Source organism: Cetorhinus maximus, chromosome 6, assembly GCF_964194155.1.
Source record: "Cetorhinus maximus chromosome 6, sCetMax3.hap1.1, whole genome shotgun sequence".
Classification (NCBI taxonomy): domain Eukaryota; kingdom Metazoa; phylum Chordata; class Chondrichthyes; order Lamniformes; family Cetorhinidae; genus Cetorhinus; species Cetorhinus maximus.
In genome coordinates, this window is record NC_135884.1 from 154,540,374 (window position 1) to 154,556,846 (window position 16,473).

The 16,473-nt window shown below is 44.8% G+C and overlaps 1 protein-coding gene across 1 annotated transcript in view; it reads right to left on the reverse strand.

Moving 5' to 3' along the window:
• The window catches only part of uba2 (ubiquitin-like modifier activating enzyme 2), a 46,944-nt gene that overhangs the window by 18,196 nt on the left and 12,275 nt on the right, over positions 1-16,473 (reverse strand). The window contains exons 7-10 of the mRNA XM_078544685.1: positions 15,671-15,738; positions 12,919-13,040; positions 8,665-8,764; positions 4,667-4,830 (exon numbers count right to left, since the gene is read on the reverse strand). Coding sequence (XP_078400811.1) covers positions 4,667-4,830; positions 8,665-8,764; positions 12,919-13,040; positions 15,671-15,738 — 454 coding nt within the window. The remainder of the gene's footprint in view (positions 1-4,666; positions 4,831-8,664; positions 8,765-12,918; positions 13,041-15,670; positions 15,739-16,473) is intronic.

Consider the following 16,473-nt stretch of genomic DNA (forward strand, 5'->3'; position numbering starts at 1 on the left):
GGCTCATGGAAAGTCAGTGTAAACTTAGATTTTAAAAAATTGCTCGAGGACAGAAAACAGTGAGTTGTGATAATGCCTCTTTTTCAGATTGTAGGGTGGTAGAGAGTGGTGATTCCCAAGGGTCTGTAGGGTGGTAGAGAGTGGTGATTCCCAAGGGTCTGTAGGGTGGTAGAGAGTGGTGTTTCCCAAGGGTCAGTAGGGTGGTAGAGAGTGGTGTTTCCCAAGGGTCTGTAGGGTGGTAGAGAGTGGTGATTCCCAAGGGTCTGTAGGGTGGTAGAGAGTGGTGTTTCCCAAGGGTCAGTAGGGTGGTAGAGAGTGGTGTTTCCCAAGGGTCTGTAGGGTGGTAGAGAGTGGTGATTCCCAAGGGTCTGTAGGGTGGTAGAGAGTGGTGTTTCCCAAGGGTCAGTAGGGTGGTAGAGAGTGGTGTTTCCCAAGGGTCTGTAGGGTGGTAGAGAGTGGTGTTTCCCAAGGGTCTGTAGGGTGGTAGAGAGTGGTGTTTCCCAAGGGTCTGTAGGATGGTAGAGAGTGGTGTTTCCCAAGGGTCTGTAGGATGGTAGAGAGTGGTGTTTCCCAAGGGTCTGTAGGGTGGTAGAGAGTGGTGTTTCCCAAGGGTCTGTAGGGTGGTAGAGAGTGGTGATTCCCAAGGGTCAGTAGGGTGGTAGAGAGTGGTGTTTCCCAAGGGTCTGTAGGGTGGTAGAGAGTGGTGATTCCCAAGGGTCAGTAGGGTGGTAGAGAGTGGTGTTTCCCAACGGTCAGTGCTGGGACCACTGGTTTTTTTTGATGTGTATTAGTGACTTGGATATTGGAATACAGAATAAATTTCAAAATTTGCCAATGATAACAAACTTGGAGGAGTGACAAACAGTGAGGGTGATATTAATTGACTGCAACAGGACATAGCTAGACGAGAAGAACCAGGGGTAGATGGAAATCAATTCTGAGAAGTGTGAGTTGATGTATTTTGGTGAAGAGTGAGATAGAAGCAATACAGTCTTAATGCCACAATTCCAAGAGAGTGTAGGGACAGAGGGACCTGGGGGTGCATATGCATCGATCTTTGAAGGTGACAGTATATATTGAGAGAGTGGTTAGCAGAGCATTTGGGATCTTGGGCTTCATCAATAGAGGCATTGAGCACAAAAACAGGGAAGTTATGCTGAACCTTTATAAAGCTCTGGTTAGGCCACAACTAGAGTATTTCATCCAGTTCTGGTCACCACACTTTAGGAAGGATGTGAGGGCCCTTGAGAGGGAGCAGAGGAGATTTACCAGAATGGTTCCAGGGATGGGGGGGATTTTAGTTACAAGGTTAGGTTGGAAAAGCTGGGGTTATTCTCCTTGGAGCAAAGGGGATTGACAGATTTGATCGAGGTTTACAAGATTATGGCGGGTTTAGATAAGGTAGACAAAAGAAAACTGTCCCCAATAGCTTATGATACAAAGACTAGGAGGACACACATTTAAGATTTTGGGCAAGAGATGCAGGAGGGTGTGAGGAGGAACTACTTTTTACGCAGCGAGTGGTAATGACTCACTGCCCACAAGGGTGGCACAAAGGGAGACAATCACTGATTTCAAAAGGAAGTTGATGGACACTTGAAGGAAGTAAACTTGCATGGATATGGGGATAGAGCAGGGGTGGGACTGGCTGGATTGCTGTACAGAGAGCCAGCATGGACTTGATGGGCCAATTGGCCTCCTCCTGTGCTGTAAATGACTCCATGATGTTAACTCCAAGGCCGGCACTGCCTCAATTTTAAACTTCACATCCATGCATTCAAATCCCTCCATGGCCTCGTCCCTTCCTATTCCTATAATCTCCTCCAGCCCCACAATCCTCATGTCTCAGCTCCTCCAATTCTGGCCCAAGTATCCCCGAATCTCTCAGCTGAACCACTAGTGACCATGCCTTCAGCTGCCCAGGCTCTTAGTTTAATAGGTTCTGAAATTCTTCCCCTAAACCTCTCCACCTCTCTCCTCCTCTAAGATGCTCTGAAAAACAAAATTATTTGACCAAGCTCTTGGCTCCCTGTTCTACTAACTGATTATGTACCTTGGTATCAAATTTTGTTTAATTACGCTCCTGAAGTGTCGAGATATTTTTCTAGGTGAAACCTGTTAGGTAAATGTAAATTGCTGTCACAAGTATTTTAGGGTTCTATCACTTTCAACCGTGCAACAGTCTCCCTGGCTCCTGATTTCTCGCTCTTCTGTGAAGCACTTTCTTAGAGCTACCTGCAAATTGCTCTTTCCCCCTCTCAGACACACAGCATCCCTAGATTCTCCATCAACAGCACTGCGTTCAGGCCATGAAGACTTTTCAAGTGGTGCACAGCCAGCTCCAACCTAACAATTTGAAAACCTGCAATTTATTCTGCAGCCACGCCAACTGCACCCCCCAGCCCTCCACCGTGGCCGCCCTCCACCGTGGCCACACCCCCCACCCCATGGCCACACACTCCGTGGCCACGCCTCCCCCCCCCCCCCCCCCCCACCTCCCCGCAGCCACACCCCCACACCATCCTCCCATGACCACCCCCCGGGGCCACACCCCCCACCCCGCAGCCACACACCCCTCACCATCCTCCCCACGGCCACGCCCCCAACAACAGCCACACCAGCTCCACCTCCTCCGAGCAGCAATGGCAACTGTGGAGAGGAGATGACCCAGTCCAAAGGCACGGACAGGACAGCCCTTGGTCCACTGGAGCAATTCCAAACAGCATGCGCCATATGGTGAGCTCAAAATGCTCTTTAACTTCAGAAAACACTTCAAGCAGGCCTGAGGTGTGTGTGTGTGCCAATTGGGCAGAGGCAGAGACCAGCAGATACTGACAGTGTCCAGAGTGTGGTAAAAGCTGGGACAGTGAGGTGCAGCTTCAAGCTTTGATATTTTCCTGCTCCCGTCTGCCTGCTGTACAACCTCCTTACCCCAGGCTGGTAACTCTGGTGGAGGTGGAGCTGAGTCAGCGAGTAGAGTGTGGGAAAGGGGGTTGGGAAGAGGGGCTGCTGAGCGAGGGAGTGGGTGAAGGTGTGTTAGAAAGAGGGGCTGGTGTGTGTAGCTGGGGAGTGGGTTGAGACGGTGTGTGTGTGTGTATTGGGTGGGGTGGGGAACATGTATGTCTGTGTTTGTGAGAGGGGTGATTAGAATGTGTGTGGGGGGTGGAGGGCAGAGGGGCTTCACTGAGGCTTCTGTCACCAGAGATTATGGAGAGCTTGGCTGAAACCCCTCTGAGCACAAAATAACATTTTCACAAAGTACTTTAAAAAGACAACTTTTCATATTTATAGGATGCATTTTATGTTGATCTACAATACAGCAAACTTTAATAAACATATACTGAATGTTAATTTGCTGTTTTATTGCTGCTTTGATTTTGCTGGCATCTGATTTTCAAGTGTTAAGATAGGGTCACATTGGAAAATAATTTCTGAAGTTCTGCCTTACAACCTCCCCAGTGGTTGTGTTCTCTCACTTCAGTCCCTTGTGCACCTGTGCCTGCACCCCACCATTACTGGCACAGCCTTCAGCATCTGTCCTTGGCTCTGCCTCTCACTCCACTGACGTTCCTCTTAAACTTCACCACCTGGACTGAACCTGCAGTCACCCTTCCCAATCATGTCCTTCCTTACTCGGCCTCTGGTTCTTTAGTCCCAGTGGTGAAGCACCTGATGCTTCAGGTATTAAATAAGTGTGGGTAGAAAAGAGATACATTCGCATGGTGGTTATGTTATTGGATTAGTAACCCAGTGACCTGGACTAATGCCTGAAGTTATGTCTTCAAAACCGACCATGACAGCCAACTCTCCCTACAAGTTGCTCGGTGACAAACTGGTGTCCTCCTTTCCTTCAAAAAATGACGTTTCTTACCACAATTCCTGAGGTTGGCATTCTCAACATGGCAGGCTGGGAATGAAGGCCACACTATCGTCCTCACCCCTTCCAGCAGGTTCCAGCCCCACTCTATGTGGCTGATTCTTAATGATATTCACTCTCAAAGGTAGCCCCACTACCATGACCTAATGCCACTCACATGCAGGGAATAAATTATAAACAGTGTAATGTGTTGTCAATGAATAAAGCTGCAAAGGACCCCCCTCTTCTCAGTGTGGTTTCAAAATATCTCTGGACCACCTGAGGGCTTCTGAATGATCAATGACCTGTAGGCACAGGGAGCCACAAGGCCGATTGCATTAGCCCATGTACCCCATCCAATCGTACAGCAGCAAGTTCACCAGAGACATTGTGGGATATTTAAATGCCCCTCAACTTGCATCATAAAGCACCCTTACAGCTAGAGAAAGCTTGTACCCCATGAACAGCAGAGTTCTCCCTGGTGTCCTTGCAAACATTTATCCCTCTATCAACATCACCAAACAGATATCTAGTTATCACATTGCTGCTTGTGTGCATTTACTGTACACAAATATGCTGCTACATTTCTTGCATTATAACACTGACTACATTACAAAAGCACTTATTTGACTGTAAAGCGATTTGGGAGGTCCTGAGGTGGTGAAATGTGCCATATAAATGGTAAATGGTGAAATCAGCATTCTGATTCACTGCTCCTTCTAATTAATGCCGATTCCTGAGTGTAGTTGAAATAATATTGACCTTCTTAAAAATTAAAAAGTAAGCAATGCTAGAGGTGCTCAGCCTGACCTTGTCCCAGACCAGCTCTCCTCCATCCCCCTTCTCAGCAAGACGGGATTTGAGGTGATCAACACTTCGTGCAAATAAGTACGCGTAACTCTTCACATCCAAGACCTGCTGGTCCTTTAGGCCGGTCTGAGAGGTCCCCGTTTGTTGCAGTGACGAACAGGTCTCTAAACAACAAGAACAACACATTCACAACGGCTGCAGGGTAGAGTAAAAGCATTGCCCATTTAGTCTTTAGGTTACAGTGCAGGATAATGGATAAAATTATAGAATAAATAGCTTAATAATGCAACAGGCAGTAGTAATGTGTAATTTGTAAAGGTATTTGGGATGACAGTGCCAACATTTGGCTCAGACTGGGCTATTAGGATTCTGCAGGGAAATATTCAGCAAGCAGGTTTCAGGTTTATATGATTTAAGAAGCACCAAAGGATCTGTGTAAGAATTAAAGTTAGTTTGGAGTCAGTACATTGAGGTTTCATCTGTCATCATTCTGTTAAGGTGTGATGCTTCAAACCAGGCAAAGCTGTTAACTTGGCATAAACGAAATCCACATTTCAGTGAGAATGGAGACAGTGTGCTATATGAACATACAAATTAGGAGCAGGTGTAGGCCATTCAACCCCATTAACCCACGCCAGATCAATGGCTGATCTGATTGTGGCCTCAACTCCACTATCCTGCCTATCCCCAATACCCTTTGACTCCCTTGTTAGTCAAGAATCTATCTACCTCTGCCTTAAAAAATATACCTCTATCACTTTCTGGGGAAGAGAATTCCACAGACTCTCAACCCTCAGAAAACAAATTCTCCTCAACTCTGTCTTAAATGGGAGATGTCTTATTTTTAAACCATGGCCTCTAGTTCTAGTCTCTCCCACAAGGGGAAACATACTTTCAACCTTGTCAAGTCCCCTCAGAGTCCTTATATGTTTCAATAAGATCACCTCTGATTCTTCTAAACTCCAATGGATACAGGCCCAACCTGTCCAACCTTTCCTCACAAGACAACCCCTCCATCCCAGGAATCAGTCAACTGAACCTTCTCTGATCTGTTTCTAATACAATGATGTCTTTTCTTAAATAAGGAGACCAAAACTGTACACAATACTCCAGATGTGATCTCACCAATGCCATGTACATACTTTTATATTCCACTCCCCTTGCAATAAACAACAACAGTCCATTTGCCTTCCTAACTACTTGCTGCACTTGCAATACTAACTTTTTGTGATTCATGCACCAGGACATCCAGATCCCTCTGTACCTCAGAGTTCTTCAATCTCTATTTAAATAATATGCTGCTTTTCTGTTCTTCCTGCCAAAGTAGGCAAATTCACATTTTCCTACATTATACTCCATCTGCCAAATTATCACCCACTCACTTAACCTAACTATATTCCTTTACAAACTCCTTATGTCCTCTTCACAAGTTACTTTCCTACCTATCTTTGTGCCATACGCACATTTTACAACCATGCATTCAGTCCTGTCATCCAAGTCATTGATATAGATTGTAAATAGCTGTGGCCTCCAGCACTGATCCCTGTGGCACTCCACTCATTACATCTTGTCAATCGAAAATGACCCATTTATGCCTAATCCTGGTTTCCTGTTAGTTAATTAATCCTCTATCCATGCTCATATGTTACCCCCTACATTATGAGCTTTTATTTTGTATAGTAATATTTGATGTGGCACCTTGTCAAATTAATTCTGGAACTCTAAGCACAGCGCATCTACAGGTTCCCCTTTATCCATGTTGCTTGTTACTTCCTCAAAGAATTCTAATAAATTAGTAAACACGATTTCCCGTTCACAAAACCATGTTGACTCTGCCTGGCTACATTGAGATTTTCTAAGTGCCCCGCTATAAACTGCTTAATAATAGATTCCAGCATTTACCCTGTGACAGATGTTAAGCTAACTGCCTGTAGTTTCTTGCTTCTTGTCTCCCTCCTTTCTTGAATAGAAATGTTACATCCACTATTTTCCATTCTGATGCGGCCTTTGCAGAATCTAGGGAATTTTGGAAAATTACAACCAATGCATCTATCTCAGTACCCACTTCTTTTAAGACCCTAGGATGAAGTCCATCAGGACCTGCGAACTTGTCAGCTTTTAGTTCTAGTAACTTTCTCAGTGCCCTTTCCCTAGTGATTGGAATTGTTTTAGAGGACACAAAGATCAAATGGCTGAGCATTTGACTTGTCCATCTAGGTATATAAATGGGCTTCCTTTCAGTAATCCTTTGGTATACTGCACAAGAACCCACCTGAATTGTCTAGTTAGCAGATCCAATGGCCATCCTCCTAGTAAGCACTTTCTATCGATATTAATAAAACCAACAAGTTGATTTTTTCTGTAGCATCTAAACCTAACCAATTTAGATTCAATTTGGTTGATCTAACCTATCCAATCAACTATTTCTGCAATTGTATACATGTTAATAATGACTGAAACTTTCCCATAAACATTAAACTTTGCCATATGCCTTTAACCAAGATGTTGAAAAGCATTTAATATTAAACAAGTTCCACGATCCTAATTTTATTTGTTTTTGCTTTCATGTTCCTCTCCACCTATTGGATCCGTGACCTCTTGCTGGGGATGTTGAACTCCCACCGGTGCCCCATACAAGTGGCCAATCTTTATGTTGAAACCTAAACATTCAGTATCAATAGACTAACTTGTGTGTGAAAGCTGCTCTCCCATTCTCTGGTCCACAGGCACCAGGGGTTATTTCTAGAACTACAGCTTCTGCCCCAAGATTAGTTATCCCAGCATTTAGGGATAAAACCCAGGACTGCCCAAAATAAACGAGTTGGTCACACCCAGCCTTTGTCACACGCCTCAATCAAAAACTTATCCCCTTTTAACTTCAGACCATTGTAAGCAGGGATGTGAGAGTTTACCCAGTGAATATCCAAGTCATACAGGTCAGATTGTTGATGTTGATTTATTCAGAATAGCAGTAAGTTCACTACAATTTCCACAGTATTTTAGGATTTGAGAAAGAAGGGGGTTATTTGGAAACAAGAAGCAGCAATCCCACCCCAGAAACATATCCAATAACAAACATTAAGCTAGTGAGAAGTGTAGAGGAAGAGGGGCCTTGACGTGCATATATACAGATCCCTGAAGGTAGCAGTACAGGTAAATAAGGTGGTTCAGAGGCATATGAGATCCTTTCCTAGGCCTGGAGTTTAGAGTAGGGAGGTTATGCTAGATCTTATAAAACACTAGTTAGGCCACAGCTAGAGTACTGTGTACAGTTCTTGTCACCGCAAAAGATGTGATCACACTAGAGGGGGTAGGGAGATTTATGAGATGGAAAATTTTAGCAATAAAGAGAGATTGGATAGGCTGAGGTTATTTTCTTTGGAATAGAGGAGGCAGAGGGGAGATTTAATTGAGGTGTATAAAATTATGAGGGGCCGAGATAGCATGCATAGGAAGGTCCCTTTTCCCTTGGCAGACACGCCAATAACCAGGATGCATAGATTTAAAGTAACTGGTAGAAGGATCAGAGGGGGAGGTTGAAGAGAAAATTTTTCACTCAGTGTGGCAGGGATCTGGAACTCAATGCCTGAGAGGGTGTTAGAAGCACAAACCCACATTTCATTTAAAAAATAGTTGGAAATGCACCTGAAGTGCCGTAACCTACAGAGCTATGGAGCAAGAGCTGGAGGTGGGGTTAGGCAGGATAGCTCTTGTATGGCTAGCAGGCACGATAGGCCGAAAGGCCTCTTTCTATGATATATATTTTCTATGTAATCCTGCTCAGTGTGCGCATGTGTAGAAATCCTCTCAAGCTGTACAGTTGCCCATGGTGGATTAGCACTTACTGCCAGGCCTTACACATGAGGGAAAGGTATAAAAGAGCATTTAGCACCCATGGAACCATAATCCAATACAGAGTCAGTGCATTAGAGGTGGGAAGAGGTGACGAGAGGAAAAGCACAATTAAAAGGCAAACCCTGATCCAATAGTACACTTACCAAATGTTTCAACTTCAGCCCAGTCTAACGGGACTGGTGCTTTCCTTTTGCGCCACAGTTGGTCCATTGTGAGCAAGTACTTTATATCATCCCTGAAAAGCTAAGAAAACAGGTGTAAAAATCTTACAATTAGAAAATATTAACCTATCGAAGCAACCACTGTCATCAACTTTCCCTTAAACAGTGACATTTCATTTCATTGATGACTTAATGCCAATGTAGTGCTGAAACACACAGACCATAATGGTTTAGCATCAATCCCAGGTCACTTCCGAGTTCATTGACCTCAGCATTTAGCAGCAGTGGGGCACTGCAACTGGTCTCCGTGCCCACTGACTGTTCGTGTCAGCCGTGGTTCAGTGGGCAGCACACTCACTACACTCGAGACTTGAGCATATAATCCCGGCTGGGTAGTCCATGCTGAAGCAGTCCATGTCCAAATGCAGCAAGACCTGGACAACATCCTGGCTTGTGCTGACAAGTGGCAAGTAATATGCCACTTGAGAGAAGAATCTAACCACTGCAACATTGACATTCAATGGCATTACCATCACTGTATCTCCCACTATCAACATCCTGGGAGTTACCATTGACCAGAAACTGAACTGGATAGCCATATAAATACTGTGGCTACAAGAGCAGGTCAGAGGCTGGGAATCCTGCGGCGAGTAACTCACCTCCTGACTCCCCAAAGCCTGTCCACCATCTACAAGGCACAAGTCAGGAGTGTGATGGAATACTCCCCACTTGCCTGGACGAGTGCAGCTGCAACAACACTCAAAAAGCTTGGCACCATCCAGGACAAAGCAGCCCACTTGATTGGCACCCCTTCCACAAACATTCATTCCCTCCACCACCGACGCACAGTGGCAGCAGTGTGTACATCTACAAGATGGACTGCAGGAACTCACCAAGGCTCCTTAGACAGCACCTTCCAAACCCACCACCACTACCATTGAGAAGGACAAGGGCAGCAGACACATGGGGAACACCACCACCTGGAGGTTCGCCTCCAAGCCACTCACCATCCTGACTTGGAAATATATCGCTGTTCCTACACTGTCACTGGGTCAAAATCCTGGAACTCCCTCCCTAACTGCATAGTGGACATACCTACACCACAGGGACTGCAGCAGTTCAAGAAGGCAGCTCACCACCACCTTCTCAAGGGCAATTAGGAATGGGCAACAAATGCTGGCCTAGCCAGCGAGACCCACATCCCATGAATGAATAAAAATAAATGGTCAACACTCCTGGTGTTAGTGCTGATGGAGTGTTGCAATGTCAGAGGTGCGGCCTTTTGAATAAGACGTTAAATGGATGCCCTGTTTGCCTTCCCAGGTGAATATAAGTAACACAATGATGCTATTCGATGATGATATGGGGAGTTCTCTCCAGTATCCTGACCAACATATATCTCTTAATGAAAACCTAAAACAAGGTTACCTTCTGTTTGTGGGACCTTGCTGTGCACAAATTGGCTGTTGAGTTTCCTACATTACGATAGTGACTGCACATTATGAAGTGCTTTGGGATGTCCTGATGTTGTGAAAGGTGCCGTAGAAATGGAAGTCTTTTTTTCTCGTACCCGAATGGCTGAGAGAGTCTAGGCAGGCAATTTGACTTTGTGATACCCATAGACATGCAGACATTGGGAGCAGGCTGATTCTTCCATTCCTCATCTCAGGGGTCCTGTGACCTGATCACAGAGATCAGCTAACATAGCACAAATCAAGTATTGAATATGTGTCCTGCTGCTTAGTGAGGCTCAGTATGACACAGGTCAATGCATTTACTCACTGATTCACAGTGGCAGGATGAAGCAATTACCAACAACCTTTGGCATACAATGAGATTGGGATAACATGGTCACAACAGCTAGAGAAATTTCACCAGCAGAAACATGAACATTTGTCACTGTTTAGATTTAACAATCCTGCTTCTCCACAATGGATCTCCCAATCCGTGGAGTGACCCTAAGACTGTCCAGTCATCAAGACATTGGCCATTTTATTTTTAAAAATGGAAAACTAAGCATGCTTGGGAGGGACAGGTGACTTTGGGCCTATAGTTTGCACATCTTTCCACCACTGGGGGTTTTCCTCACCTCATGTGGGTCTGTTGCAAACAAATTCAGTGGTTCTCAAACATTTTTGGTTGAAGGACTCCTTTTCAAATGAATTAGTAACCATGGAACCATACCACCCCCCACTCCACCATCTAAATTATAACACCAGATAATGTTTAGAATAATAAAGAGTTGCACGAAGTAAGTGCTTCAATTATGCTTTCAAGAAAACAAGTGTTTGCATCTGTGCTGCTCTCAACACTCCTCCATGAACACTTCACCCTGCCCGGTGTAACAAGGATTGATGTAGTGCAGTGGATGTTGTCTACATGGGTTTTAGAAAGGCATTTGACAAGGTTCCAGATGCCAGGCTGGTCAAATAAGTGAGATCTCATGGGATACAGGGGAAGGTGGTGAGTTGGATCCAAAATTGGCTCAGCGACAGGAAACAAAGGGTAATGGTCGATGGACGTTTGGTGAATGGAAAGCAGTTTCCAGCGGTGTTCCACAGGGCTCAGTGTTGGGGCCCTTGCTGTTTGTTGTATATATTAAAGACTTGGACATAAATGTGGAAGGTATGATTGGGAAATTTGCAGGTGAGACAAAAATTGGCCATGTAGTTGATAGTGAAGAGGATAGCTGTTGTTTCCAGAATGATATCAATGGTTTGGTTGTGTGGGTGGAAGATTGGCAAATGGAATTCAATACAGAAAAGCGACAGATAATGCATTTGGGGAGGCCAAACAAAGCAAGGGAATACACAATAATATTGAGAGGAGTTGAGGAAGTGAGAGACCTTGGAGTGCATGTCCACAGATCCATGAAGGTGGCGGGAGATGTGGATAAGGTGGGAAAGAAAGCATATGGAATACTTTCCTTTATTGGACGAGGAAGTGAATACAAAAGCAGGGATGTAATGCTGGAACTGTATAAAACGCTGGTTAGGCCACAGCTGGAATTTTGTGTACAGTTCTGGACACCACATTACAGGAAGGACATAATTGCTCTAGAGACAGTATAGAGGAGATTTACAGGAATGTTGCTAGGGCTGGAAAATTGCAGCTATGAGGAAAGATTGGATAGGGTGGGGCTGTTTTCCTTAGAACAGAGGAGACTGAGGGGTGACCTAATTGAGGTGCACAAAATTATGAGGGGCCTAGATAGGGTAGACAGGAAAGACTTGTTTCCCCTAGCTGAGGGGTCAATTACCAGGGGCAATAGATTTAAGGTGATTGGTGGAAGGATTAGAGGTGACATGAGGAAAATCTTTTTCACCCAGAGGGTAGTGTACATCTGTAACTGCCTAAATTGGTGGTTGAGGCTGGAACACTCAACTCATTTAAAAGGTACCTGGATCCACACCTGAAGTGCTGTAACCTGCAAAGCTATGAGCTGGGTGCTGGAAAGTGGGATTAAAAATGAGCGGCTAATTTCTTTTTTTACTCTTTCTTGGCGAGCGTAGACACGATGGGCTGAATGGCCTCTTTCCGCACTATAACTTTTCTATGATTCTATGAAGTGGCCAGCCCACTCTTGTTGAACATCTGGTGGCCACAGTCCACTCCTCGCCCCCACTTTCATGTTATCCTGCAGACCCCATGGAAAGTCTCTACAAACCCCCACTGGACTATTGATAGAGACTGATTGCTCTATTATTGTTGTATCATGCAACTACCAGGGTGGTAGAAGGCAAACTAGATGGACCTCAGTCTTTTTCCATCCAGAAAACCTTATTCTTCTGATAATCATAAATGTACGTGTAGTTACAGACTCGTGGACCGATAGAAACAGTTTCCCCAAATTTACAGAATCAAAGCTCCTTCTCATCTGAGCACCTCCATCAGGCCACTAGCCTCTTGGTCCAGCTGAATCCACATTACATGCTGAACAGAAGAGCGGTACAGGGTGCTGAGCAGGAATGGGGTCCCTGGGGGCTCCAATGAGTAAATCGACTGGACAGTGGTAGGCAAACCTGGCCTTGTAACAGCTAGCAATTCCCACGTTTAGAATACTGTGTTTGAGGCTATAACGGGTTCTGAGGCACAAAGTCCACTGTCGCAGACTAAAACGTTACCACTGGCATTCAAACACATTGCATCCTCTACGTCTGCTCCTGACTGTTCACCGGCTAACAATGGGCTGCAAAAGTCTCGCTGCATGTAGGGCTGCAAAAGTATTGCATATACCTTGTTGAATATTTTAACTGGGTCATACCCAGTGGACCTGGCCCAGTCCTTCGTGGATACTCGTTTGATGCCACCGTCTTCATTGGAAGCTCCTGCCCTTGCTGCTGCGTCCGACAGCTCCCCTACCAACAAGCAATTTGGAAATACACTTAGACACCATAAGAACATAAGAAATAGGAGTAGACTACACAGCCCCTCAAACCTGTTCCACCATTCTTTTTTTAAAAAATTCATTCATGGGATGCAGATATCACTGGCAAAACCAGCATTTATTGCCCATCCCAACTGTCCTTGAGAAGGTGGTAGTTAGCCTCGCTCTTGAATATAACTGAGTGGCTTGCTCAGCCATTTCAGAGGGCAATTAAGAGTTGACTACATTGCTGTGCATCTGAGTCACATGTCACACTGGGTAAGAATGGCAGATTTCCTTCCCTAAAGAGCATCAGTGAACCTGGTGGGCTTTTACAATTTGGTAGTTTCGTGGTTACCAGTGCTAACATTAGCTTTATTTTCCAGATTTACTTTAATTAATGGAATTTAAATGCCCCAGCCGCTGAGGTGGGATTTTAACTCATGTCTCTGGATCACTATGTTACTGTGTCCCTATATAACATCTCCTCCTATAAGATCATGTCTAAGCTTCTACTCCAGCTCCATTTTCCCACCCTGTCCCTATATCCCTTGATTCCATTCGTCACTAAAAATCTATCGATCTCAGTCTTGAATATATTCCATGTCTAAGTATCCACAACCTTCTGGGTAGAGAGTTCCAAAGGTTCAGCACCCTTTGAGTGAAGAAATTTCTCATTTCAGTCCCAATTGGCCGACCCCTTAAAATCCGAGACTTCTAGATGTAGACTCCCCAGCATCAACCCTATCAAACCGTCGACCCGAATTCTACATGATTCAATGAGGCACCCCCACTCTAAAAGTCAGAGGATACAGGCTCAGTGTAATTAATCTACCCAAAAAAAACCCACCCCCAATGCTGATGAATAACAATGCTGCCTCAGGTCCCTAATGCAATACAGACTATCTGCAGCTGGATAGAGAAGGGAATAGTCATTGAATCAAAACAGCACAGAGAAGGCTTTTGGCCCTCATGCCTGTGCCGGCTCTGTGAAAGAGCTAATCAATTAGTCCCATTCATATCCTATTCAATCTGCTTCCAACGCTCTTTCAGGCAGTGCATTCTAGATCATAACAACTCACTTCTAATAAACCTCCCTTCAACCTTCTCTGCTCTAAGGAGCCAATTCCAGATTCTCCACTCTCCAGTCTATCCATATAACTGAAGTCTTTCATCCCTGCTGCCATGTTTCTGAATATTAATCTTTTTAACACTTTTTATTTCGGCACCTCTTTGCATAGTAAAACTGTTGGTATAGTTGCATGCGAGGAGGTGCATGTCTACAGGAGATCCAGTGTACTGCATGACAGTTCCTCTGAATTACACATCTCATTCAGGCAACAAATAAAAAGGGCAAGAATTAACACCCACACAGAATCATGATGCTCTGGAGTTCACCCAGCAAGTCACACAGATTTACAGATCACAGGTTCCCAACCCAGACTCTGAAATTTATTTGATCCCAGTGGTTGAGGTGAAATAATCACATTGAGCATCGTTGGATGAGGGATTGAGGGAGGGGTGGAGACTGGGTAGTGGAAAAATCATTCAGGGCTCCAGTCGTCGATCTCCATCCGGTGACCCCACTGGAAACTGTGTGCATGCACGAGAGAATGTTCATGGCTGCGCGGGTGTGTGAGAGTGCACAGGTGAGGACAGGTTCTGTCTTGGCTGTGATGGCTCTGATGGAAGAAGAGCCAACAAGCTCGGCTCAAACCTGCTTAACAATCACCTGGTCACATACTGGGCACCCATGGAACAATATATGTGCCTCAACAAGGGAACACTAAAGCAGGAAGGTCTGCAGAGTAGAAGCCTTCATTTTTGAATAAACAATCCACCAACTGGTCCAATTACAAAAAATAGTAAACTGCAGAAATCTAGCAACAAGCCAATAACTTCAGGAGAGACTGAATTCACAGGAACAAGCCAAGTGGTCTAACTGGTCCATGCTGGTGTTTATGCTCTCCACGAGCTCCTCCCACCCTGTTTCAACTCACTATCGACATATCCATCTATTTCTCTCTCCCTCGTGCATTTCACTTGCTTCTCATTAAAAACATTTATATTAGTCACCTCAACCACCCCATGAGGTAGCAAGCTCCACATTCTCACCACTCTCTGGGTGAAGTTCTGCCTGAATTGGATTTATTAATAACTACCACATATTTATGAATCCTAGTTTTCAACTCCACCACAAATGGAAACATTTTCTCTAGCTCTGCTCCATTAAGCCACTTTTAAAGACATATATTTGGCCACCCCTCAGCCTTCTCTTTCTACAGAAAAGAGCCCAGCTTCCTCAGCCTTTCCTGATAAGTAGGAAGGAGAAAAACAAGCAGCTATACATATTACATATAGATATTCTTTTTAAAGTAACTTTGAAAAGGGACAGTGAAGTGTATTTAATTACTTGTGACTGGTGTTGACCAGTTATGCCAGGGGTCAGGTCCCTGCTATAACTATGTTCTGACAAAATGTTTACAACTTTGTAATGAGATCATGGTGCAATTCTACCACTCAGTTGAGTGACTTGCTGTTGGTCAGGCTATCATCCCTTCAGGCTGGTTTATCGCGGGTCGAATTCAAGGGAACATGCCGGAGGTTCAGTCATGTACTTACAGGCAGCCTCTGGGTCAGCCGTGTCAGGCGATACTTCCTGATCAGCATCCTCCTCTCCAAACAACTGGCTACAGAGAGAACAGAAAACATAAATACTCTGGATGGTTACTGCCCTAACAGATGCATTCTGATAGGCCAATCCTTGTCCCTGCTGTACATAACCCCAAACCATTTCCCATCATCATTGCCAAGCAGAACATTTAAAAGCAACTTCAAGACTAGAGAAAAAAAACAGCAAGGAAATGGGACGACAGCTTGGTAGGTGTGGGGAGGAGGGGGTGTGTGTGTTGGGGGGGTGGGGGGATTAACATAGGCACAAGTGGGTTTCTTAATGAACCAAATGCACTCAATGAATGAAATCCCATTAGGTCAAGTTCCTTCTTATAGTAAAGGTCCAATGGCTGATTCATCTTTTAAGGCCACACTGAAACGTAATGTGAATATGTTTTTAAAGAAGTATTTGTTCTTGGGATATGATGCAGCTGGCAAGGCCCCATTCATTGCTCAATTCTCATGGTCCTGAGATCATTGAGAGTCAACCATGTTATGTGTGGACTGAAGTCACGTGCAGGCCAGTTCCGGTGAGGACCCAGGTTCCCCTTTTTGAAAGACATTAGTGAATTAGTTGGATTTCTACAACAATTCAACCAGCTTCGTTCTCATTTTATCTGGTGCCAGCCCAGAAGTTACTGAACTCAATTTGCCAACTTGCCATGAGGAGATTTGAACTCTCAACCTCTGCATTGCTAGTGCAAGGCCGTAGTCACTAGGCCACCACATGCAAGGTGTGAGTTCGGGTTCAA